A 27,517-nucleotide genomic window follows, 5' to 3' on the forward strand; every position below is an offset into this window, starting at 1 on the left:
GGGAATAGCTGAGGTCACATATTTAAAGTTCAGTGGGAGGGTTCCAGCAGCAGATAAGTTCGGATGTTTGTGGTTTGCTAGAGCAGTGGCTCTCAACCTTTCTAGACTACTGTACCCTTTCAGGAGTCTGATTTGTCTTGCATACCCCAAGTTTCACTTCATTTAAAACCTACTTGCTTATAAAATCAGACATAAAGATACAAAAGTGTCACAGCACACTGTTCGTGAAAAAATCTTACTTTCTCATTTTTACCATATAACTGTATAATAAATCAATTGAAATATAAATATTGTACTTACATTTCAGTGTATAGTGTGTTTATATAAAGCAGTATAAACAAGTCATTGCCTGTATGAAATTTTAGTTTGTACTGACTTTGCTAGTGCTTTTTATGTAGCTTGTTGTAAAACTAGGCAAATATCTAGATGAGTTGATGTACCCCTTAGAAGACCTCTGCGTAGAAGAAGCCTAGTGTCGGTGCAATCACTGTACAATTAAAAGTTGTCTTCCTTAAAATCAGGTACTGTACTGCTGGACTAGAAGTCAGTCAGTGTTGTGCCTTATCTTTTAAAGAAAGTGCTGGGGATGTCCCTGGAAATTAGACAGATGCACTTTACTTTGTTATTACAAACTAATTTGCCTGTTACTAAAGATGGAGTTAAAAGCAGTACATTTAAAACTGCTAAAAATACATGAATTACATCACAAAAATTTAACTGTGGAACTCTTTGTCACAATATGTTGTTGAGGCAGAGCCTAGTTAGATTTTAAAAAGAGGTGTGTGTAATAAATATAATATATGAATAATAACAATCACAGATATGCTAGGATAAAAAAATAAGATGAAGTCCTGGCCCCAGTGAAGTCAAGGGAGAAAGGATTTCACCCACAGAAGGAATATAAACTCTTTAAGACATATACTAAGCCAAACAGAAAACTCTCTAGGAGACAGAATTAACTTCTCTCCTAGGAATGCTAATTTTTTTGTAAATATGCAGGGTTGTAGCCGTGTTGGTCCCAGGATATTAGAGAGACAAGGTAGGTGAGGTAGAATCTTTTATTGGATGAACTTCTGACAAGCTTTTGAGCTACACAGAGCTCTTTTTCACTCTGAGTATCTTTCTGAGACCTGAAGAATAGCTGTGTAGCTTGAAAGTTTCTCTCTCTCCAACAGAGGTTGGTCGAATAAAAGATACTATCTCACTCAGCTTGTCTTTCTAATTTGTGTAAATGTCAATTATGGATCACTTTATCCCCCGTCTTCTGAAGGATTTGTTATTGGTTGCTATCAGAGATAAGATTAGTGAACATAGGAACTTTGGTCAGATCTGATACGGCAATTTGGAATTCAGATGAATAATGTTTCTGGTTCCTCTCAGGATGTTAATGTGGGTGGAAGGTTACAATTGTTTGAATTGCCATACTTTCAGAAAGTTGGGTTTCTTTTAAGTTTAATTCTAAATGTCTTGCTTTATTTTATTTTTTTAAGCAAACTACAATACTTTTTAAAGTCTTGGGGTTCTTGTTTGTTTGTATTGTCCTAGATACTGTAGAATCTCAAAAAACAGGCCTTGATCTATGATTGGGGCCCTTAGGTCCTACTGCAATTCAAAGAGTAAATAATAATTTCATTTACCCTTTAATGATTTTTATCCATGTGAGCCTTCCAACACTATTTATTAATACAAATAATTTCAAGGCATATTTAGAAGACTATATTTTGGAATTTTTCAGCTAGGTAAAACTAGCAAAGGGGAACCTTTCCTGTACTGTAACACTAAAGGCAGAAGTTTTACAAGCATATTCCTGAAGATTGGGTCCTCAGGGTACAGTTTGATTTGTTTTTTTCTTGGTAGTGCCGTATTGGGAATATACTGTGTTGCCTTGTGGTTGTGTTTTCATACAGTGCTGGGGAAACCCACATAACTGTTATGTTTTCTTTTTCCTTTCCCACTTTGTGATCTAGTCAGCACATACATGAATTCCCTCTTGTACTCATTTTTGGAATTGCCACGTCTCCAATGATCATCCACAGGTTACTTCCTCACTCTGTTTCTTCTCTGCTGTGTATAGAGCTTTTTCAGTCTCTTTCTTGCAAGGAGCACCTGGCTACAGTAATTGACAAGGTAATTCAATTTCTAGATAAATGAGGCGGGGAATGGATATGTATAAGTATGGTGTATGTATACATAGCATCTTATGCTTTAAAAGTAGACTAGTGTGAAGCTTTTAAAGTGGGATCTGTTCCTGAGAGCCATATGTTCTGAATATTCTCTCTGAAAACCGTGTCTTTAAGCTCACTTACATGTGTTGAGAGTTTCCTCTTCACACAGTGTTGGAGACCATTCAGAAATTATTCAGTACGTATCTTCACTTCTTGTTTGTATTAACATTCATGCACACACAACTATATGGTTTTCATTCACTCCCCTTTATTATCATGCTGCTTTGAAGTAAGATTGACTTCATTCTAAATAGAGATGGCTTCACATCGCTTATATTTACACTGAATATTGCAGCTTAATGTGAATTCTGCAGCCCCTTGAAAATGAGCAGAATTATCCAAATATAAGGTCCCATCATGTAGACACTTTGCTCGTGTGATTTCAGTGGAGTGCATTTGTAAAGTGCCAGCAGAACTATTGCATATGCTTGCAGAAAGTACTTTTGTCCCTGATGCCTGCTGTAATGTTTGTTCTCTCATTCATAATTTGAAAAATTATAGGTAAAATTAATGCCAAGTTTGAACATAACTAAAATCAGACAATATATAGTTCAGGATGTGGTGGAATCATAAGCTTTAAAGAAAAGTGTGTATGTTTTTGCAGCAATGGAAATAAATATGGCTTGGCTGAAGATGACTACATGCATTAATCAATTAATATAGTTTAATTTTAGCACATTCTGAGAATTAAACCAAACGCAGATCTAACTGCTTTGCTATTTACATATTCAAGAAGTAATGTTATAATAATTGGCTGTTGCTACTAGCAGTTACATTTACCTTGAAATGTAATCTATTCTGGTAACATTTAGCAAGGAAATCTTTTTTTTCCCTTTGTCTCCTGCAGCTACTTCTGACAACTGAGTTTCCCTTTAAACTAAGTGAGAAAGTGTTGCAAGTTCTAATCAACATATTTTTGTACCATGATTTCTCTGTCCAGAACTTCATCAAAGGATTTCAGGTAATCAGGAGTAAGAAGAATTTCAATTATAGCTAGGCAGTGGTGAAAATGCAATAGAATTACTCCATGGCAGCAGACTTGTACTCAATTTTTTAGGGCCTGATTTTAATCCCATTGAAGTCAGTGGCAAAATTCCCATTGAATATTATAGCTGAGATCGGGTGTCTAGATAGTGGGTTTTTTGTGAGTGTGTGGGGTGGGAGGGGGGATGGGAAAGCTCTTGGGAAGCTAGCAGGAATTGTGGGAAGGCAGTTTAGAAACAGCTTATTCTGTGGCACAAGTCATATGAATAAAAAATTAGAAACAAAAACCTGAAAGGGTAGAAACAAATTTTCTGTGTATTAATTTTATAGGTATTCTTTGATGTCTTTCAATTTTGCATGCTAATACTAAAAAATCTTCAGTCATGTGAAGAATTTTGTGATAGGAAAAGGTTTTCCATCTCAATATACCTGCCCAGTTTTTGTACTACTTTTTTTTTTTCCAGAATGACTGTGGTGCAGTCTTAAAAAAAATTACATTGAGTCAGAAGTATGTTTTCTACTACACTGTAAGGTCCTAGACCTGCAAACACTTACGCACTTGAAATCAGTGGAACAACTCAAAGTAGCATGGTTAAGCACATGTGTAAATGTTTACAGGATCAGGGCCTAACAGTATGATTTCAGATATGTGAAATGTGGGATCTTGTCATGTTCCATTGTTTCATTTAATGCATTCTAGCTGATGTTTGTACCTTAAATGATACACTCTTTACTTGCTGCTTTGGCATTTGTGAGGTTGGGCCTGGTCACATAACCCAACAAATTATGTAATACCTAATGTAATTGCTGAATTTTGCTATTATTCAAATAATAAATTAATCAAGTAATAATTGAGCTGCTATAGATCTCGTATAAAACAAAAAGCAATTGACTGAATGATATGAGCAGAAGAAAATTGCAAAATGAGGTTGCCTGTGTTATTCATTGAATAATAATCAAGCACCTCTAGTGGCAGTTGAAAGTAGAAGATTATTAATGTCATCTGATGTGTTGACTGAGTAGACTCTCTAATACAATTTTTAAATAAATGTCATTACTGTCATTTTAGCAATTGTTAATAAATTGCTTAACTTATTTAAAAGCTAGGACACCTCAAGGAAAGTGAACTGCATAGGTATTACAGGTTTTTACTGCATTGTCTCTTTCAGCTGTCTATTGTGGAGCATTTCTATTCCCAGCCCCTCAGTGTGTTGTGCTGCGAGCTCCTGGAAGCTAAGAAGAGAGTATATTCTTTATCACACGATCAGTGTGAAAACATTCGAAGCCTGCCATCTTTTAGAAGGTAAAGGAGAAATAAATATTTTGAACAGTCCTATATTCAATCAGCATTTTTTTTAAAGAAAAACTTGTAAATAGAGCATTGTGAAATGTGTAATTATATGTGCGTATGTTACATAAAACAGGGACAGTTGTGAATTACTTCTGAAATTTTTTAATCTCTGTCTAAAGAATGCAACTTTTATTTTGTGTAAAATAACCTGCTGTAAAATCCATCAGTTGAAAGATCCATTTTTTCCTTTTGTCCTTCGTGTAGAAACATTTTCTTTTGACAAATGATCTAATCAGTTGAGAAGTTATGGCAGACCCGGGACTTAAACTGCAGGATTTTGTAGTGGCCACAGACCCAACAGAATGCTGACGGCCACCATTTTTAGAACTATGTATTGTGTAACTTTATATTGCACAAATATTTTTGTTTGGTTTTTACTTCAGATATGTGGAAAGTCAAGTCTCGGAAAAACAAATTGCACTTCTGACTGAGGACAGTTTTTTAAAGGTAAAGTGTAAAATCATTTGCGGGATAGGAACAACCTTCCAACCCCCCCATCATTTTGCATGAAAAGAGAGGAAACTAGGGTAGAATGCATCTTTCATTTGTTAGATATCCCAAAATATGTCTAATGATTTGAGAGCTGGGCTTTAGGTCTACATGATAGTCCCAATTCTACTCTGTGGGGTATTGGGTACGTCACTCAGCCTTTCGGTGCATTGAGTTTACCATCTGTAAAATGGATAAAATAATTACCAGGGAGATTGTGAAGCTCAATTATTTAGGACCCACTCTTATTACTTATTCAGGCAAAAAAACCCATGAAATTCAATGGAGTGTTTGCCAGAACAAGAGATGAATAATTAATCCTGATTGTTGCTTTTGAAAGAGTCCCTTCTGAAAAGAGATTGAAAAGGCTGTTACTGTTTAGTTTAGAGAGGGGATGGATTAGAGGGATCATGACAGAGAGAAACAAAATAACCAATGGTTTGAGCACATAAATCATGCGCTCCTATTTATCCTTTCCCATAACACAAGAGCAGGGGGACAGTCAATTCAATTATAAGCAATACATTTAAAATTGATAAAAGGAAATACTTCTTTACGGAACACATAACTAACCTATGAAAATTACTGCCACAAATATAACTGGAAAACGGTTTAGATGTTTGAATAGTTCATGAAAACATCCACATTATATTAGATAGGATTATAAAAATAGAGAGAGGAACTCTCTCCGGCTTTGGAGCTACTAACTACACAGTTAATAAATTTCTTCTATGGTAAGGTTATCCACTCTGGAGTTTCTTGCATCTTCCTTTGAAAGATCAGGTACCAGCCATTGTCAGAGACAAGATACTGGATTAGATGGACCATTGGTTTAATTCATTATGGCCATTATCTAAGTTTCCAAGTTGCCTGCTTGAAAGTTGAGGAGTATCTCTGCAGTTTCATATAGACCTCCCTGGATTTTTAAAATCTGGACTTTATTATGAGTCACTTTTCCTGAAAATTTGATGTGTGACAGATAATAGAAATCTGCTAACCAGAGAATGGGATGGCTTTCACAGAGCCAAAAGATGCATATCTTTTTCTTTTGTATTCTGAATGCAGTCATGGAATACAGAATTGGAATTAGCTAGTCAGCAGTCTCTTAAGGAGAAATTCTTAAAGCGGACAGAGTGAACCTATTTATTTATAATGATTTCACATTTTATTGTGATCTGTTGTATTAGTATTTCTGCAGTGGAATAAGAGAGGAAGTTTTCTTGGTAAACAAACCAAGAGGTAGCAGATCACAAGCCCATTGCTGTGAAACATGGCAACTCGTGCAATACTTCCAAGGAAGTGATATCCATTTGACAACAATCCATATTCTAGCAGCCATGAAATGCCAAGCAGAAGTCCTTGGAATGATAAAGATCTGCCTTCATGAGTGGGAATTGAAACAACCAGTCTCAGAGATGAAACATCTGATCAATCACAGATCTGTTTGCCACCACGTATAATTCCATGCTAGAAAGTTTCTGACAAGCAATCCTTCAGAAGTCAGGAAGATGTTGTTCTGATTGATGTCTCTCTGTACTACTGATCCTAAGATCTCAAACTAAAACAGTTTGGAAAACAGATAGCTTCTATAATCCCACACTGACCTAGAAGATAGTGAATTGTTACAGTTAAATTCATCTTGCCAATAACTCTTCTCCCTCCTCCCCCAGTAAAATAACCAACCATTACTGCAATAACGTCTATTGCAGATGGGCTGCTGCTGAGAGGAGGAATCTAAACATATAAATTCTCTGACAGAGTATTACTTACTCTGCAGTCAGGATCTATAAAGTCAGTGTGTAGCCAAGTGAATGATATTTCTTTCTACAATTCACAGAGGAGTTAAAAACAGTAAATCCCCCTATGCTTTCTAGCTGACAGAACTTTCTATTCTGCCCTTCAGATAAGGTTTATTATATTTTGCTTATGTCCCATTTGAGCATTCTACAAATAGATTGAAAAGTATAAGACAAAGGAAGCATCAATTTTAATATTGAATGTCCAAAAAGACTTAAACTGAGTTTCATCATAAACACCATTTCACTATCTTGGGATTTAAGACTCTTTCACAGATCAAAAACCCCCTTCATGTCCACAATGATTTAAGTTCATCTTTCTCTCCTTAAAAACAGGATTCATAATAACTATAACCTCTGCTAGAAGGTTGGGGAGCTGCAACCAATAACACTGACTCATCAATAATTTTCCCACTGTTTCCTCATCTTACAAAACATATAGCTTGCATAAAACTAGTCCCAACTTTCTTCATTTGGGAAGTATCTTATTTTATTTAAAGATTGAAATGCAATTACACTAAATAGTTTTTTGTGGGAGTTTTATTTTTAAATTCTGGCATAAGTGAAGGATATGATCTCATACTAGACAATCCTTCCAGAATGGAGTGGAATGAAACTATTTTGTTTTAAGGCATCTGCTAAGGAAATGCCAGCTTCCTCATCTGTGTACTAAGAAAATAGCCATCCAAATCACAGTAGTGCAAATGTTTAATCTCAGTCTAGTCATTGCCTCACTTGCTCTGTTTCCTTAATAGCAGAAAGGATATTATGAACTTATTGTCCATCAAATAAAAAAAAACTGTCATGTGTCAGATGGAAAGGATTTGGCTTTAGGTCCATCAGCCACAAGGCACTGCTTATTAAAGTTATAGCAATGCCAAGGAGCTATGTGGCACTAGGGAAAAAAATCAGAACTACTTTTGGATGTTCTTTCATCTACAATATTGATTTCTCTTACCCAAATATGTAACTTTGGTATGAAGAAAAGAACCCAAGACCAAAGTCATTTTTGAAAGTTTGAATGAAAACAGAACAGTTTATTTTAGCATTGTGCTTTTCAAAATCACCCCACATTGTTTCAGTGGTGTTTGTGGCTCTAAACCCTGTGACATACTTTGGAATTGAATCAAATCTTTTCCAGTACCCAGAGATGTTTGAATCAATGGTATTTAATTCATACTCCATTTCTGTTTTTTGCATTCGTATTTCTAGTTTAGACTCCCAGCTTCAGTGTTAAATTGCTTAGTCTTAGGAAAATAACACTATTAATAGTTGTTATAACAGAATAACCCCCCCCCCCGCCCCTCAAAAAAGCATTAGCAAAGCCTTTATTTATCAAGCGGAACTCTGACACTATTATCTAGGGTCAGATTTTGGCATCCTTACACCAAAATCTTGAGGAGTAAGGTTCATCGCACTGTGAGTAAGGGTGGCAGAAACTGGCCAGTAGTCATTAAATCCATTCAGATTATGTGTGAGTATCCTTATCATATGCACCTGATATTTCATTTGGCAATGTTTATTTTACCCAAAAATGCATTTCCTTTGTATTTATCATTCAGAACAGAATTAATTTGTGATTGAATTAATGAAATGCTTTCCCATCTCTGAAGAAATGTGCTATTTATGCGGTGGCGTGGGGATTATATGCCAATTTCTGTAAACTCAGAGCAGAACTTTGAAAATATCATCTTAATTTTTCTGAGGTTTTCTATTGGGCATTTTGTTAGCCATCTGCACTAATCAGTTTCACAGCCTGCATATCTGATAACCAAGAGAGAGATCTCTTATATGTTCAACAAAATACAAGGGCACACATGTATGGAATAAGTCTGCTTTTAATAAGTCTGCTTTTAGCCATCCAAAAAAAGAACCTTGACCTAGCTTTACTTAGACCCTAATATAAAAGGAACCAAGTAGATGATGAGAGACTAGTTATAGGTTTACACTGTGGTTGAGATCCTCAGCCCTGCTGTGGTTCTTTTATTCCAGGTAAAAGGGCCAAAGCAGCATAAAAGGGACCCTAAAAGTTCTGTATGTAGCCAGGGAAGGATTCCTCTGACTCGGGCACTTCATAAGATTTCCATGAGGCTGCCTTCCAAAGACTCCCTTGCAAGCTCTAGCACAGGGAATGTGCTGGGGGCAGGATGGGCATATTAGGGACAATGTTGCAATGCACAGCACTGTGGGGATTCGAGGCTGTGCTGTGGCCCACCCTTAGGGCAACCTGGGGAAAATGCATAATTTAGACAGACACCAAGGGCTATCTAAGGTACACTCTGGGCCTTCCCATCCCTGAGAGCAACCCAGGATAAGGAGGGCAGAAAGATGGCTTAAAGCTACCGTAGTCCCGTCTGCCCTAGACTTGGGAGTTTTAGCACAGAATCTCACCCTATATGCAGAAACAGAACTATGACCTTTTTGTTCATTCACAACTGATGTACTTCCAGACTCAGTGTGTTATAAATCCAAGTGCTGCATAAGTTATCTATATTATTTTCAGTCTTTACAATGGAGCGAATGCTGTTATTTACATTTTTTTCAAATATAAGTACACTGGACCCTTGCTAGAACACAGGATTTGGGATCCATGTGCTGTACCACATTAACGCAGGGACCACGTTAAAATGAATTCCAGTTAAAGTAATTAAATTTGGGATCCATGGCCACGACCGCGTTATATGCGAATTTGCACTATATAGACGTGCATTCTAGCGAGGGTCCAGTGTACTTCGTTTTTGTTGTGCAGAAAAGCTTTTGCCTTAATTACTGTTACTTTCAGTTGATCTAGCAAGTTCAGGGAGAATATGTATTTTTTCACCTGGACTACTTAATTCAAAGTTGAGAAACTGTTTAAGAGTTGAAAAGCAGAAAAGCTTATTTACCTCTTCCAGTCTATGAATAAAAATCAGCTGGTGAGGATGAGATCTACTAATTCTAAAAACTTGAAGGACATAAGATAGATTTTCAAAGGTATTTAGGCACCTACAAATGCAGAGGTACCTAATGGGATTTTCAAAAGTGCTTAAGTAGGTCCAGTGCCTACCTCTCATTGATTTCAGTGGAAATTAGGCATGTAAACTGCTCAGGCACTTTGGAACATCTCTTTGTCTCTAAATACCTTTTTCTGGTCACCATGAGCCAGGTTTTCAATCTGTCAAGTCATTAACTACATTTAATATTTCCTTTGTTTTAATAAATCAGTTTTAAATTAAACTGCTGTTTTTTATTCATTTTTAATTGCATTCCAATTTCTGTCCAAATGCAACTTGACACAAAGCATGAGTAAGACATTATCATCTAGTAAATAGGAAATACATCATTCATCATTTTCTAACATAATAAAAATCTGAAAAATTAAGAATCTAAATAAATGTATTTTGAGCCATATAATTGCTTAAACAAATGTGTATAGATACAGTTTGTCCTGCTGATCAGCAAAAAGAAATACCAAATCGAGTATAAAGACCATATTTAGTTTCAAACCAATGTTTTAATGATTATATCAACCAATGAAAATAAATCTTTCTTTAGGAAAATAACTAAAAAGGTACAAATGTGAAACAAGATTGAAATCAATTATTTAAATCAAGATTTCCTGCTTGCTGATTTAAATCATGATTAAAATCACTTTAATGTAAAACAGTCTTTCCTAGTTTGTGAGAACTTTAGTATTCCCTTAAAATATTTTATTTATGTGTTTTAAAAGACATTTTGTGATTATTTCATACTGCTTTGTTCTCGTGGATATTGAACTACTTTGTTAAATTGTTATTCTGTCATTTTAGGAAGTAACACAGGAATTACTGGAAGACTTGCATATTTACCATGAGAATTATTTCCCAGTTCTGAGATGTCTTCATGTTTTCACAACTTCCCTTCCAAAGTACCCTTTGGGAAAACAGGTGAAGTACCATCATTCCCTGGACCTCTCTTGTTTCATGGTTGACATCTTTACAAATTTCAAGTCCACTCCCTCTTTTCCCTTCATACCCTTCACACATACAGTCAGATATTTTTTGTCTTTATTATGGAGTGGGGGAACAGCACATCGTTTCTTTAACAATGCCTGTCATACTCTGTTGTGAGTAAACAGCAGAGGGCTTGTAGGGAGAAGCAAATGCACAGAACAGCCAGTGCCTCTGTGTTGTGTTTGGCTTTTATGCATCTGGATTTCTCATATGCAGTACAGACAATTTTCCATTCCTCCTATCATCAATCAAGTAGTTGCCTAATGGTTGGATTCAGATGAGAATTGACATCCTTTTGGCAGGAACAACATAGCAGTGATGGGACAGCCATGGATATTCTTAGTTGTTAGTTGTATATTGACTTGTGTTAGAGCTCTTGTGTGACCAAACTCAACTTCTCATACCAAGCAGTTATTTTTGCCCCACATTCTCCTATTAATGCTGCAGAACATTCCATGATGTGCATTTCCCCATTGATTCTAGATGTATCAGATACACTGTTACTAGATGTGGATCTTAGCTGTGAATTCACTCTGAACTTTCTTAATGTTTGGATCAAAGGTTTTGATTCAGGTTCACTTCTAATCCCTGCATTCCCGTCACCTGAATGGACCCTGTTAAAACATAGTGCTGAGCGGCAAGCATATTTTTGCCACAGTGAGGGCCTAGTCCCAAGAGATGCTGAATGCCTTCACCTCGAATTGCAGTCAGTGAGAGTTGAGAGCACTCAGCTCCTCACAGGCTCACTCTTTGAATGAGTCAGTCATTGTTTTGAAAAGTGAATGTAAAACCAACCCATTACTTGTTTTGTAAAACATTGTATTCCCGTTACTCATGTACTGGTTTACAGATCAGAGAGCTGCACTGTGCATGTTTGGGAAAGAGAGTGTGGGAAACAGATGAATATGGGTCAGCTGTTCAGTTACTGAGGTAATCTTTCTCCTTTCCATTTTCTTGTTTTGTTTTAGACATGTAGAATATCTTCCATCTGTTTCTCTAGAATTTTACATTTAGAATGCTGCCGGACAAGAAGTTTTGCAATGGACTACATTACTGATTGATTGAAAATATAATTGGCTATCATTTTAAATTTGCATGCCTGTTCTTTTCAGTGGAACTCCCAGAAGCTATTTGAGGCTAGATTCTGATATCTTTCCCTCATGGTGATTACTCATTAGGTAGTCCTATTGAAATCATTGAGACTACTCAACGTGAATGAGAGTATCAGAATCTGCCCTTTGGTAATTTCTTTGGCATATTTATTTAAATGATGGTGTTTTTTTTTTTAATGTATTATATCTTCATAATTTGATTAATAGAATTGTTGCACTTTTTTGTGATACTCTTTTGTTAACAGTCAAGAATCATTATCAGTGGTGTTTACAGTGATATTGTAGCCATGTTGGTCCCAGAATATTAGAGAGAAAAGGTGGGTGAGGTAATATCTTTTATTGTACCAACTTCTGTTGGTGAAAAGTGTTTGAGCTACGCCACCCCTCTGCCAGTTCAAGTCAGCAGCCAGGTTCAATATCTGGGGATTCCTCTAAATACTACAGAACAGAACTGGTTCTAGCCCCCACCCAATAATCTGGAAAAATGGAACACCACCACTGGGCATCTCTATGAGACAGTACTTCCACACTGTCAATCACCGAGCCTGTGTATAGCAAAAAAAAAAATTCTTATTCAACGGGAAAATTCTTATTCCAGCATTAATTTGGGAAAACACTTCAACCATGATTCAAAAGCATGTAACCGGAAGCAAACACCCACCCCACGGTACATTGGGCAGCATCATTTGCCTCAGTATCCCCCCATGAAAGTCCAATGAACGAATGGGTCTTTAACATGCCACTCCCATTTACCTCCGCTGCACCCCACTCACAATGGTTGTGCTTGGTCACTGAAGACACAGAGTTCAGAGGTGGTTTCACATGGGTTCACTTCCCATCCCTGAAAGGATGCCTCTGCTGTTGCCTGTACACCTGTCTCGCTGTTGCCGAGTCCCCCTGAACAGGACTGGGATCCTGTGGGGTCCCGCAGGGCCCACTGCCATATAATAATGGGAGCGTGACAGGAGTCGGATTAAAAATAGTCCCGCGCAGGGCTCTAGCTGTCACCTCTGCCACTGTTACCACTGCTGCTGCTTGCTGTCACTTCTGTTATGTTCTGAGACTAAATCATTTAGCCCTGCTCTTAGTGATTTCACTGGGTAAAGGGAAACCTGAAGAATTCTCTAGCTTCAAAGCTAGTTTCTCTCACAACAGAAGTTGGTACAATAAAAGATATTACTTCATCCACCTTGTCTCTCAGTGTTGGCAAGCCAAGTGCTCTGAAAGTTGCAATAATGTGTTCCAAGTGACCTGCTTACAGCTTTATTATTTTTCTTTATAGAATGCTTCACAGATTTGCATTTCATCCTCAGGATGGCCCCTACATAATATTTTCTTTAGCATTTTAATTTCAGTAAAGGTTCCACCAAATCAAGCTTTCCTGTTGACTAGCAGTGTTTAAAATAGAAACAACATCAAAGCCAATTTTTGAAAAGATATGACATGGTTGCCACCTTAAAGTTACAAACATTTGTGCAAATGTTCTTTATGATGGCAGGTGATCAGGTGCAAATATCATGAAATGCTCAGACAATAGGATTTCATGTTGTTGCTGGCACACAAAAAAGGAGCAGATAAGCACAGAGTTGGGGTATTTCCACTTATGGGATTTGGCACCTCTGACGTGGAGCTGTGAAACTGCATAGAAAAGCCATGTATTTTGAGGGGTGCAAGAGTTCTCTCCCACTAGGATGATGTCCTTCTCTCTATACATTGGAGTGACACAGTTCCTTTGCTGCCACTGCAGAGATCTGAATGGAATTTTCTCATGTCCACAAGCTAGTTAGCTTTTTACTATTAGTTACTATAGGGATCAGAGTATTGGCGGTCATGCCTTGTAGTCAGTCAGGAGAGAGGAAGTGGAGCCAGTGGTTGCAGCTTGAGACAGAGTCCAAAGTCAAGTGAAGGGTTGAAGTCAGAATCAGACTTAGGATGAGCCAGGGGCCAACCTGGAGTTGGAGTAAGGAGTTAAACTAGGCGGCAAAGCCGTCATTGGGTAGGGTGGAGGAGCAGGGACTTGGAACAAGAAAAGTGGGAACTAGGAACAGAGGCAGATCTGGGATAGGGTGGACAGGAGCAGGCAGAAGTACAGGGCACAGGAGTCAAGCAAGAAGGCAGGGTCTGAAGTGGCAGGCGGAGATTTATTTAGTTGCTTGGACAACGACTTGTGCCTTCTTCTGACTTAAGTAGTGCAACTGAGCCAATTGGTGGGGCCAGATGACTCACCCAATCAGGAACTTCAAGGGCAGAACCTTTGATGAGCTCGAGCTCCTTTAGCCCCCTTTTCCACTGGTTCCAGTGAGCTGCTGGATGGTGGCCCAAGGGTGAGACCTGCCATCCCTCATAGTTACTTTGTTACAGTTCTATAGTATAGTTAGAGTATCTGGAGCCACTTGCCTTGGGTTATGTCTGAGCTGTGCTGGGGTCCCAAACTTCAGAAAGGCTTCAGCCATCTTTCCTGAGATGAGATGCACACATTTTGTGTGTAGTATGCCTGGGAGAGGCTCATATAGCGCGTCTCAGTGTACTATTTGCCATTTCTTCACCCCTCGGTGAAGACTTAATTTAAGACTGCAGATTTAAGACTGCAGCTTTAAGACTGCAGCTGCATTTGGCTACCTTAAACCTTCAACTGGACTGTTCTAAAACTCCTTTTGGAGTTGTGAGGTCTGTCTCTGTGCTGAGATCTTCTGTGAAGTGTCCTGAAACACACCTTTCCACCCTTAATTTCGGCCCCCAGCTCCATCAAAACAGACTACTCTAGCAACACCGTTACGTCCACACGGCTGTTGGCACCAAAAACTCACACAGCACCATTAGAGTTGACACCAGTTGGTTCCAAGAGTGAGAGAAGTGCTTCCAGATCTCATTGTAACCTGTTCTGGGCAAGTGAAAGGAAAAGAGGAAGCATTCTGATTCACAAAAGGAGCCTGAGGGAAAAAAAGGAGGTGGTATTGCTTTCCTCCTCCTCTGTTGCTTGTCACCTCCTTAAGTCTCATCACTGCACTTGGCACACACGTCTCCTCAACTTGAGGTTCTGTACTTGAGTGATTTAGTCATCTCAGCGGTGCACATATCTCTAACGCAGTTGATTTCCCTTCTCATGACTGAGGAACCTCTTTCAAAGCTTTTGGCTTGTCTCTGCTGCTTGACTATGCAGAAATATTTGTCATTGGTGTAGATCCAGAACGTCCTTCAGGAGCATGGGATTCCCTGGAAACTGACACACAAGCTCTTACAATTTGCTCCAGAGAGCCTTAGCTATCTTCCCTTGCTGAAAGTTCCATTTCCCTGGAAAGATGCCAGGTACCCTGTTAATGTGGCTGTGCCTTCAGGACTCAGTGAAGGCTTTGCTCAGTGCTATCAAAACCAACATGGCACCTATTTCAACACTGGTAATGCTGACACCAGCACCTCCATTGGTGCCAAGAGCTTTCCCAGCACTGGTCTTCTCAAGCACCATTGCCTTCAAGTAGACCCATGTTTCAATAAGCACAGATCTGACCAGCGCCATCCGTGCTGGCACGAGCAACATTGCCTCCTCAGAGAGTGGCATGTGTATGATGACTGGGAGGAGAGTCCTTCAGAGCAAGTGCAGCAGTCACCAGTCAAAGAATATACTGATGGTATGTCCTTTAAGGATCGAATTGGAACTTCATTTGTCTCCCCTGTAAATGAATAGAAGCAATTTCAGGAGCTGGTAGGGAGGATGGCTGTGTATATAAATCTCCCCACTGTATTTTCCACTGCATGCATCCAATGAAGTGAGCTGTAGCTCACGAAAGCTTATGCTCAAATAAATTTGTTAGTCTCTAAGGTGCCACAAGTCCTCCTTTTTCTTTTTGCTAATACCCTGCAGTTACAGATAGGAGTTTTGGCACCAGACACATCTGATCCTCTTTGTAATATCCTGGAATGGCAGACAAAAGACAAAATCACACTTCCTGTTTTTCAAGGACTACTCAGTCCAGCAAAGGACATTTGGTGCTCTCCTGTGTCCTCACCACCAGTATATTTGGGGGGGACAGTCGGAGGCATGCTATTTTTTTTTTTTTTTTTAATGAATTGTTACAACATTCCTTGGCTGATTTCTATGTCAGTGTCTGCAGCCCAGGAATTATTTAAAAGTAACAGGGCATACTTGTGTGATCCCTTGGATAGAAAAGGGAGTAGACTGGATACTATTGTAGAAAAGGTTTATTCTTCTATTTCCATGGGTTTCCGTGTGGCAAATTATCAAGCTGTCGTGCCCCGATATAAGTATGTGTTGTGGCTTTCCGTTAACACTATACTAGCCACCTTGGACGAAGGAATCTGCTAAGACCTATGAAATCTGTTGCTTAACCAATAGGTCAAGTGATGTTAAAGTTTCCAATGAACATTACATCATTTGACAGGGTTCAGTTGCTTTGAGATAGGCCACAGTGTTACAGTTAGTTTGGGAGCGAGGATGCCAGCGTATGTGAGAAGAGACGCACACACTTAGGGAGATCTTCTGAATTTGTGATAGTTTTATTAGCACAATCAGCAATATCACAAACACTACAATGTAGCAAAATAGACAGGGATAATACAAGCATCAAAACTTGCATACCCACATCATCATCATCTGCTGGGGATCCCCATAGAAGTTAGAATGATCCATGAGAGGTTCTTGGCCGACAAGTTCTAAGAAATCACCCAGGATCACCCATGGATGAGTGCCAGTTTTTATCAGAGGTTATGGTGATGCTTCCTATGTCCAGTGCATATTCAGTAGGGATTTCAGCCTCTTTATCTGTATTTCCTCACCCTACTAATGTTGTGATGCCCTTCTCCTGTAGGTTACTTTGTCTTTTACTTTAAGCTTATTAGCGTATACATAATTTAGTTACCTTGGCATTGTTGTAGGCAAATCAGCAGATGTCCAAAGTTAAAATATCTAAAGCTGGTGTAAGCTGGCATCTTGTAGTTATCTGTCAGCAGTGTAGCAACACTTGCTTATAACAGCATTCTGTCTTGTGATATAGGGTCATTTACTGGTTAGTTGGGTATGCCAAGTGTTTAAGCCTTGGGCCTTAGTTTGGCTTAGCTATTGTCTTTACAGGCTTGAGAATGTAGGCTTTTACGTTACTCCACACCTGTACCTTAGTGTATGCCCCTATATGTATAATAAAATAGCTGACTACAGGTCACCTCCCCTCCCCTCGATGGGGTGATTTGCTAATGAACCCTTTCACACTATCTTGGGTCTTAACAACATATACCATCCACATGGAGATGCTATATTGGCTGATATGGATGAATAGATGGATAGGAATGTTCATGTACCTGGTATACTGCTGCTGGTTGCCTGGACACACACTATTGTTCCTTAGTTTGGGTTACCTGAGGTTAATTGGTCACCTCCTTCGAGATAATAGGATTCTGAATGGAGACAGTCTGGGGTTGGCTTTCTAGGGGAAGTGTTTGGGGGAGTGCTTAATACCGTTCGCTGAGACCTCTGATTTTACAATGCATAAAACAAAGATGACTCCAGTTGCACTACAAGTTCATCTGTTCAGTCCAGTCTCCATCCGTAGAGGTATAATCAACACCTAATCACCTCCATCCATTAACCTGGTGAATATTTGTCCTGCCTCGGTTACTTCCTTACTAATTTTTATCAAGTGTGAATCTTTATCCTTCATTAATTAGCTTAAATTTAAATTAAGAGGGGCAATATGAAGCTGCAACATTGGTGTGCTCTGTCGGACTAGATCCTGATATTCTGGTTTAGCAGTGAAAACTGTTTCATTTTTTAAAACAGGTACTGGGGAAACTGCCATATTCCCAATTAACATATGCACCTTCGGATAAAACCAGAAATTTTTAGGGCTTGTCTACGCTACCGTGTGGGGTCGATTTGTTATACCAATAAAATAAAAACCAGCAGGATCTTATTAAAGGGGATAAGACAAAATGTCACATTTATTGTGAATACAAAAAGAATCATAGTAGGCAGTCGGTTATAGCTATAAGAAAAGGAGTACTTATGGCACCTTAGAGACTAACAAATTTATTTAGCTCACGAAAGCTTATGCTCAAATAAATTTGTTAGTCTCTAAGGTGCCACAAGTACTCCTTTTCTTTTTGCGAATACAGACTAACACAGCTGCTACTCTGAAACCAGTTATAGCTATAACATTTCATTCAAGTTTCACATTCATTCGCACGTTCGTTCATACATATACACAGGTTCTGCAGCTGCTGTATAGTTACCAGTCCTGAATGTAGCTTGAGTTCGTAGCTTGTAGCGGCTAACTGGCCAGGAAAGCTGGGCACAAGGAAGAGCTGGGTCTCTGTTGGGCATGCACCGATGCCCTTCCATGTTGGCAGCAGAATGTTACTCTTCAAAGTCTTCCATCTCACCCATCGTTTTTGTAGGTATAGGTCTTGCTGTGTCACGCTGCCTCTGGGTTCGGTGTGATTGATCACCCGTCAATTGCAGACATGACTTTCAGCCTAGGCACCTGGCTTTGATGTTTCTTCAATTGTACTTTTGTTCTTTTCTTTTGAGGGTGTACTCCTCTTACTTTGTCAGGGCTGTTGTTTGCATCTTCAGCCGCTGGGTGTTTACACTTTATTTCATCAAGACAGGCTGGGGCTGGAGGTTGACTCTATCATCCATACATACCTCATTCACACATCTAAACTAAACTAATAAGATTACAGCAGGGTTTTGCAAAAATGAAGATTGCAGCAAGCTTTTACAAAATAAAGTGAGCATTTTAAAATGGAGTTTGAGTTACAATATGGACAAGTGTAAGGAATGGCGAACAGTGAACAGAAGTTACAATGTTGAAACAGTGTAATTTTCAGCAATTTAAGCAGCAATTGGATTGAAAGTGAAACTCAATTAGCCAGTTATTGGGGTAACCAGTTTTATGAATTAATGTTGTTTCATTCATAAAACTTTGCTTATGAAGTTATGTTAATAAAGTGAACAATTAAAACCAATTTCATTGATCAGTTCTAGAGATTTAAGATACACAACTTCAGCTACATGAATAGCGTAGCTGAAGTCGACGTACTTAGATCTACTTGCCACAGTGTCTTCACTGCGGTAAGTCGACAGCTGACTATCTCCCGTTGACTCTGCTTGCGCTTCTCATTCTGGTGGAGTACCGGAGTTGACGAGAGAGCACTCAGCAGTTGATCGATTGCTGCCCGCCGATGCGGCGGGTAGCGTAAACAAGCCCTTAGTCACGACCTTGCACTCTTACCAGGATGATATTTTTGATGGTTGGTCACTACACAACATTGGCCATCTCCACCAGAGATCACCCTTTCTGTGGGAGCTTGGTCATCTTATGACACTGCTGATGATTGGTTCCATAGTTGGTATCATAGAATCATAGAATATCAGGGTTGGAAGGGACCCCAGAAGGTCATCTAGTCCAACCCCCTGCTCGAAGCAGGACCAGTTCCCAGTTAAATCATCCCAGCCAGGGCTTTGTCAAGCCTGACCTTAAAAACCTCTAAGGAAGGAGATTCTACCACCTCCCTAGGTAACGCATTCCAGTGTTTCACCACCCTCCTAGTGAAAAAGTTTTTCCTAATATCCAATCTAAACCTCCCCCACTGCAACTTGAGACCATTACTCCTCGTTCTGTCATCTGCTACCATTGAGAACAGTCTAGAGCCATCCTCTTTGGAACCCCCTTTCAGGTAGTTGAAAGCAGCTATCAAATCCCCCCTCATTCTTCTCTTCTGCAGACTAAACAATCCCAGCTCCCTCAGCCTCTCCTCATAAGTCATGTGTTCTAGACCCCTAATCATTTTTGTTGCCCTTCGCTGGACTCTCTCCAATTTATCCACATCCTTCTTGTAGTGTGGGGCCCAAAACTGGACACAGTACTCCAGATGAGGCCTCACCAATGTCGAATAGAGGGGAACGATCACGTCCCTCGATCTGCTTGCTATGCCCCTACTTATACATCCCAAAATGCCATTGGCCTTCTTGGCAACAAGGGCACACTGCTGACTCATATCCAGCTTCTCATCCACTGTCACCCCTAGGTCCTTTTCCGCAGAACTTCCTTCTGGCCACACAGCGGCATGTCTGCCACAAACACATTATACCTGCAGATGTACTGATGCCTTTTGTCAGAGCAACAGGCAATTCATGGAACTTTCTACATTTGGAGGCCTTGATGATAGACCACCAGAGGAGGTACATTTATTTGTTCCTCTTAGATGTTGCCTTCTAGGTGACCTTTTGAGTCCATAGCTACCAATTGGCTAAAAAAAAAATCCTCATCTGGATCAAACACAGGCAACAAGACTGTAAATGAGACATAAGGATTTTGATATGATGCAATTTTTTTGTTAAATAACACAAGTCAAGATTAGAGTGCTGTATCACAGTACTACCATATTTCTGATTAACCCCAATGATAATTTTTGACAAGAATTTAAACAATTAGCTTTTCTCCCTGTGGTTTTAAAAACATTTTGGACAATACCAGTTTAGCAGCTGCTCATCCTTGGCTAAATCTGTGACCTTTCCTAGTTCCAAGAACTGCAGTGCCTTGCTGATGGTATTAATACATATTCACTGTATGCTGAACAAATCATTTCCTTCCCTGTATACTGATACCTTTCCTGATCATTATTGTTTAATTGACTGATTAATTTTAATTTCAGTTTCATTAAACAGTCTACCTTTTTCATGCGTATTATCGGCTATAAATCTTTCCTTGTTTGATTAATCTTTTATCCATTGCTGCACTGGATTGACAACCTGTCCCTGTAACACATAATGTGTCTCCTAACTTTTCAACATCCACCTGATTCCAAATTGACATGCCATTTCTAAATAACCCTGACATAGTTTTTATGATCCACAAAGGATCAGTTCCCCTTTTTTTCCCCCTAGGGATACATAATTGATGCTTGGCATGGATTTCCAAATTTATAATATCCTTCATCCATTGTTGATAAGCAGTGACCTTCTCCACAAGGAGTAATGAAAAGAAAGAGGCCACTTTGGTGTCTTTCTAATAACTGAATTTACCCATATTCCACTTAACAGATTTAACACAACAGGAACATACATAAATTGAACCTGATTGATTAATACCTCTGCTATAGGTGTAACTGCCTTCCCTCCCTCCCCCACAGAGTTATTGATCAGGGGAAGATCTATTTCCAGTTTACCTAAGGTGACACGTTTACATCCAGTAGCTGATAGCTAAGGGTCACACTTTTGCCTATTAGGCCCTTTACAATGTGATAGGACTTGCTAGGAGTAGGCTCTCTTGATTGTGCTACTGGAGTAGGGGAAATGAATTGACACTTTGTGTAAGGCTAATGCAGTCCCATTACTCCAGCTTTTAAACTTCGTACTGTCCCACTGTTCATCTTGATAGTTAGTCTTCTCCAAATTCAGGTATAGCGCCACTGGGAGGTGAGATTATACTGTTCTGAGGATGTTACCAGTGCAGCACCAGGTGTTCTTACAGCGGACAGCTGTTGTCAGCTCCAGACCACAGTTACTACAATGTTAGGGTTCACACTGTCTGGAGTTTTTACCTGAAAGTACCTTTTCTTTGTTTCTACTATATGGGAGTCAAGTACTGGAGATCAAGAGTCTTCAGTCAGCTTGTTGGCTGGATACTGTGCATTCTGCAGACAAGGTGCTCCAAAGGCCTGGGCTTGCGTCAGATTAATTGTGAGGACATTAAAGCTGCTCCAGAGGACAAACAGCATTTTGCTGTGTGCTTGTTCCAACTTGGCCTCTGAGGATTTTGAATTGTTGGACACCTGCAAAGGAGAGGTCTTTTTTCCTGGTACAACTTTAATTGATTAGCATGGTAAAACTTTATTTACTTTGCGTGATTTACTAGTTACTTGAATTTTATATACAAATAAATCAGTTTAAGGTGATATGCTTTTAACCACCTGTGGTAACAACCATGCTCCTGATATTTTATATGAAAAGAGCATGACTTGGTTGCCAACTTTCCAATTTTTTTAATTTTATTAAAATTGGCCAGTTCTAACCACTACATACCAATGCATCTTGTGTATATGATTGCGCAAGAATTGCAGGTATGTATCCATTTTAATTTTCTTAATTTGGGAATCACTGGTTTGCCATAGAAGATGCTTAAATAATATTATTTCTCTTCTGACCTCTTAAAAGGTGATTGGCGAGTTGAGGCAATGGAATTTATTCTAAAAGCCATTAAGATTGTGGGAATTAAAACTTTCTCATTTGCTATGGGCGTTTACTGACTTTTAATCTGATAAATTGATCCTTTCCACAGTCCCTGAAAACTCTGGCTAATGAAGGATGGGGTCTGTTCTACCAGAGCCTCAACCACTTTTCTGCCACTGCTGTCTGAAAAAGAAATTCACTACGACTAGCAAAAACTATTTTCTGGATAGGAGATAGCGGTCCTACAAAAGTAATTTTGTTTCTTGAAGTAAGGTTTCTTGCTGCCAAATTGTTTTACAGTATTTTTATTTTCCTTTTATAGGGCTTTAAATCAAGGACTAATTCTTTGACTTTTCTTAATTGAAAAAATTGGATGGGAGTGACAGGCTGATTCACAAATGTGTTTACATTACAACCTGTTTACATTATGCCCCCTTGCACTCCCTTTTAGCTAATAATTTACCTTTATTGTTTTGGGTGTACAAAGGGTCTATTTACAAAGACCTTTTACCTTGCAAACAAAGGGGTTTGCTGGGGCAAGAGGTGAAAACGCTAATTTAAAATAAGAGTGCCATACTTGAGGGGTGAACCATTTGAGCAGGTGAACCCTCAAAACCAGTGCCCATATATCTATAGCAACATAGCTTGCTACACACCTCAAACTCTGCTACCAGAGCCATGGCCACTGCCATAGCACTAAGGAGGTATTAATGACTTAGATCACAAGGCCTTGCTGTTGCAAAAATGTAATTTGTAAAGTCAAAATGGCTGAGAATTTAAAAGTTGAACAGTAACAGATGGTGAACCTGGTGATATTCTGAACAAAGAGCTTTCAACCATGCTTGTAGTTTCCATTCTTTCACACTGACTCAACAGATAGTCTAGTCTTCAGAGTGACACACAGACAGGAGACGATCCTGGAATATTATTATATAGTTACTTTTAGATTTAATTTATATTTGATGTTTGATTTGATATCTTTAGAATGAAAATATTGAGATTAAGCAATCCTTAGTCATCTTTATAAAATGCTGAGATCTACAGATTATAAGTGTTGTATAAATAAAAAGCAGTGGTGGTTTTATATTAATTAAATACATGAATCATTAACTTTGACTGTGTTTCAAGTTCATTCTGGATCCCAGAATGTAATGAGTTTTGTGATGTTGAAATGCCAGGCGAGGCTATTCTGGTTTTTATAATTCACACACCTTGTTTGGCATGAATCATGAACCCCTGTCAAGCTTTAAGTCCAAGTTCTCACCTCTAAATCAGATCCTAGAGGGAAGACATAGGAAGGTGCTTCCAGCTCTAGATGATCTCGTAGACTGGGTACTCTGAAGAAACTATTCTCCATCTACTCTAGGGGGAAATTGAAGGATATCTTCTAGCTCGGCCAGTATTTCAGCCCTTTTTAAATATTGAGCTTTGAATGTAAAAGCTAAACAGCCTTAGTTTATTCTGTAGGAAATCAACTTTACAAGAAAACAGGTAGCTTTAAATTACAGATTTTGGGGATTTCTTTTTCTTTTTTCAGATGAGTAGAAAATACAGTATTGAACATTATTCTAAGTACTTCAACAAATGCTTTTCTTGTTTGCTGGTTATATTACATCATTAGCTATTTGATTCTGTTTTTCAGGATGTTGGCTAAGGCTGAGTTGGTGGCCATACTTCAAAAATGTGTGGAGATTTTTACATCATCTTCTGGAAAACAGTTTAGTAACACGGTAGAGAAACTGGGGGAGTTCCTGACACGGTTTCAAAATCTGGAAGGTGAGCATGTAACATACTACCAAAGTGTCTGTCATCAATCTGCTATAAAATGGCGTCAGAGAATTTACATTAGAGAGAGAGAGAACAACTCTGATGTCTCATGGTATTTTGAGATCAAATCCAGAAAGTTCTCCACATAAGAATACCAAATGCTTTACAGCTTTCAACAATATTTCTTGAATAAGTCAAAAGCTTGAAAAATTAATAGTAGCAAATTCCTTTACATATCCATTTGGGCTCATTACCATGCCAGCTAATAAAAATGTGCAAATTAAGTCACAGCCAGATCCAAATAAGAGATGGATTGTTCAGGTCAGGGTGGCCTGATTGCAGTAGTAATGGCCAGTGGCAACCTGTAGAGTTCAACAGTGCAGCCCAAAAGGAAAAAGAAAAGGTCCTATATTAACAGCCTCTTTGTAACCGCAGCACAGGGACAGCATAGAGTATAGCCAATCTCAAGCATTCAAAAATCATGAGTGGCTTAAAAATTGAGATTTTAAAAAAAATATTAATACATTTGGACTTTTTGTTTTGTTTGTTTGCCTTTAGTTTGAGCCTTCGGTACACTCCCCATGTTTTCAGGCTTTTGTCTGCAACTATGAGGGCTAGAAGCTTACTTCCTTATTTGTAAATGAAAGCTGACATTATCCCATAATAGTTGTCTTCAGGAACTGAGGCTTTAAGAAAGACTGCCAAGATCACAAGAGTAATGATAAAATTGCAGGATTTGGCAACACTGAAAATAGGCAGCACATCTACAGTCTTCCCTGTGCTCATTAATGTACCTCACCCTGATTTTGACAAACCACTTCTAGTGTGAAGGGGCAGTGTAGTCTCCGTGCTTATTGAATCTTTGGCTTTTGTTGATACTGTGATGATGGATTTTAAGATGTTGACACCTGTCCACTAAAATTGGATTGCAACTACCAACTCATTTCATGTAACCCACCAAACAGCTATCATACTTCACCACTGACCTGAACCAGACTTAAACCTGTGACCTACAGGGAACAACCCCCATAAGCAATGCAAGTAACCTAACAGTCTGTTGCTTTGAATATTATTAGTTCTTACTGTGATAGGAATTGTTTGTTTTAAAATGAATCAAAATTGAGACTTAACCCACCACCAAATAATCAGGATTTTTTAAAGCAAAGCTGCTAGTTATTGATGCAATTATTGATATACAAACTACAGGGTTCTGAAAGCAAAATTCAGGCATAGGTTAAAATTAAGATAAAACTGGGTCAGTCAAATGCTTCAGTATGTTCTATTTTTCACTTTGCTCTCACTTCAATAAATCCAGGTTACGGCGTTTGGGAATGGCAGAAAAGAACCTATTTTCTCTTTAAAAATTTTGCATGGGAAAAATGTAAATTTATAATGTAAGGAGTTTTAAAAGCTCATTAAGTGGCTGCTTCACTGAGATCAGTGGAGCTTTGGCAATTTATACTTGTTGAAGATGTGGTCCAGAAGTTTAAGGTGAAATATAAGTGGTGCGTAGGCCTTGTGCTGGCCCTCTGCACAGGAATGAATTTTCTGTTTTTGAATAACTATTTACAATGTAAATTACACAGTGAAGTGTTACTGACCTTTGCTTCCCAGGAGAAAAATCTAATAGCTAACTGGACTTGGGTCCTCATCCGACATGAAAGAGTACCATTGACCCTGTCTCACTTTGGCCTGGGTCAGCGGGTTTCTGTAGATATTAGAAAAAGTTTACCCCGTGTGTTGAACACTGGTTTTGTTCCAGTAGCAGAAGCCAATGAGGCACAAGATGTGTGTGTGTCATCACAAAAGGAACTCCAGAAGAAGATGGACCTCTATCATCTTCAGAAGGTCAGGCCAATTTTACTTTCTCCAAACTAGTTTCAAGATTTATTTTTTTCGAGGTTTTAATTATTCTTGGTTAGATCTGCCCTGCACACCATATCTGTGAGCAAATAATGTTCTGTGAGTCACTTGAAAATTTAACATCCTACCCAACCTAAATGTCAGATAAGAAGCCACAGGCTTGAAGAATTTCCCTGACTCCTATCTTTCTGACTAAACATACTGGCCTTGATTAAAAAAAAAAAAATAGCCTGCAGCACCACAGTCCCATGCATATTTAACTTCCATTGGCATGTGTTGACAGTCCTCCCCTAAGTAGATTTCCCCACACAAAGAATACATCACTTTTTTACAGTTTTATACCACACCTCCTTCCCCGTCCCCCACCTATCAATCAATTCTCATCCTAACCTTCTACCTCTTTGTAGAGCTTCCTTGCAGATGCTACTGTTGCTTTCCTTAGCATGCAGAGAGCTTCAGCCTCCAGGTTTCTTCTCCTACATCTGGATTTTCTGCTCCCTGTTCTACCCCTTTCTTCTTCTTAGAGGAGAAGCAGCTCAGGGGTTTCTCATCTCCTTCCACCCCATTCTTAAAAAAAAGAGTTAGTAGCATCTGACTGGCTCTGCCTACCTCTTCTCTTCCCCCTGTCCCTACCCCCTGATGAAAGGGCAAGCAGCCCTGCAAGGAAGGAGCCAGAAGCTCTCCAGCCTTACTCTGACTAAAATTTCTAGTTGCCCTAGGCAAGTTGGTTTTTCAAGCCTGGTATCAGTCTGTGAAAACCAGGTATGTATGAAGTGCAACTATGATGTGTTCTAATGTATAGTTCAACATCTCTCTACACCATTATTTTGTTGTAGCTAAATTGGTACATCAATACCTATGTTAGCTCTTAAGGTGCTTTTATTTGTATTTTTAAGGGCAGATGTTGAGTCAGACTTCATTGCATCTAACAAATTCATATAATAATGCCAGTTAGCATTTTGATAGCACCTTGCACCATGCATCTGAGAATTTTACAGACTTTTAATCTGCACATCCTCCCTGTGAGATAGGTACATATTATTATCCACATTTTATGGATGTGGAAACTGAGGCCCTGGAAGGCTAAGTGACTTGTTCAAAGTTGCACAGCAAATCAGAAGCAGAGCTGGGGCAAGAATCCAAATTCCCTATGTCTCAGTCCCTGGCTCCGTCCAAGAGACAACTCTCCCTTTCCTTTTTATAACTCCATAATGTATGTTAATTTTAGGAATGGAGAAAAAGCAATCTGAAATTTTCTTGTCCTAGCCTTAGGGCACTAATTTCAGAGTTTAGTGTTAGATTCAGATTAGTGTTAGCTCTGTCTTAGTAAAACAGACTCTCGCAATGAAAACATTTATTTCCATTCTTAAGCAGGCAGATACTTGTATGCTATTTTACAAAAGGTATATGAACAGGGAACACAGTACTGTCAGTCTAACTTTATTTCTGTTTAGATTAATATGTGTTACCTAGGAGAGCCATGGCAATCATTTTTCATGTCTTGCTTTCTAAAATGCAATAATCCTGTCAGCATCACTCTAGATGAAAAGGATTTGCCATCCAAAGTGACTGGGCTGTGCATTTTCTGTCTTTTTTTAATAGACTTTGCTGGAGTTGAAAGAATCAAAAAGATCTAAGAAACTAACGAAGTTTGAAATGCTCAGATTTGAAGTTGTTGACTTTATAGACAGCCTGGTAAGGTGAGCTTTCCTGTTCTTTGGACCCTTTAATAGTTGATACAGTTTCATAAGATGCCATACAAAAATATACACATGC

General features: G+C 38.8%; 1 protein-coding gene across 3 annotated transcripts in view; it reads left to right on the top strand.

The window, feature by feature from the left end:
* ORC3 (origin recognition complex subunit 3) overlaps window positions 1–27,517 on the top strand; it is a 75,554-nt gene that overhangs the window by 33,076 nt on the left and 14,961 nt on the right. The window contains exons 8-16 of one of the 3 annotated variants that reach the window (XR_007355903.2): window positions 1,968–2,127; window positions 3,073–3,186; window positions 4,379–4,512; window positions 4,944–5,007; window positions 10,634–10,750; window positions 11,667–11,746; window positions 23,754–23,887; window positions 25,641–25,726; window positions 27,344–27,436. Coding sequence is in view for 2 of the 3 variants with exons in the window: in XM_048845039.2 (XP_048700996.2) it covers window positions 1,968–2,127; window positions 3,073–3,186; window positions 4,379–4,512; window positions 4,944–5,007; window positions 10,634–10,750; window positions 11,667–11,746; window positions 23,754–23,887; window positions 25,641–25,726; window positions 27,344–27,441 (987 nt within the window). In the remaining variant the exon portion in view is untranslated. Of the gene's footprint in view, window positions 1–1,967; window positions 2,128–3,072; window positions 3,187–4,378; window positions 4,513–4,943; window positions 5,008–10,633; window positions 10,751–11,666; window positions 11,747–23,753; window positions 23,888–25,640; window positions 25,727–27,343; window positions 27,442–27,517 lie in introns of all 3 variants that reach the window. The other 2 variants (XM_048845039.2, XM_048845040.2) reach the window with 2 other exon arrangements.

This window comes from Caretta caretta, chromosome 3, assembly GCF_965140235.1.
Source record: "Caretta caretta isolate rCarCar2 chromosome 3, rCarCar1.hap1, whole genome shotgun sequence".
Classification (NCBI taxonomy): Eukaryota; Metazoa; Chordata; order Testudines; family Cheloniidae; genus Caretta; species Caretta caretta.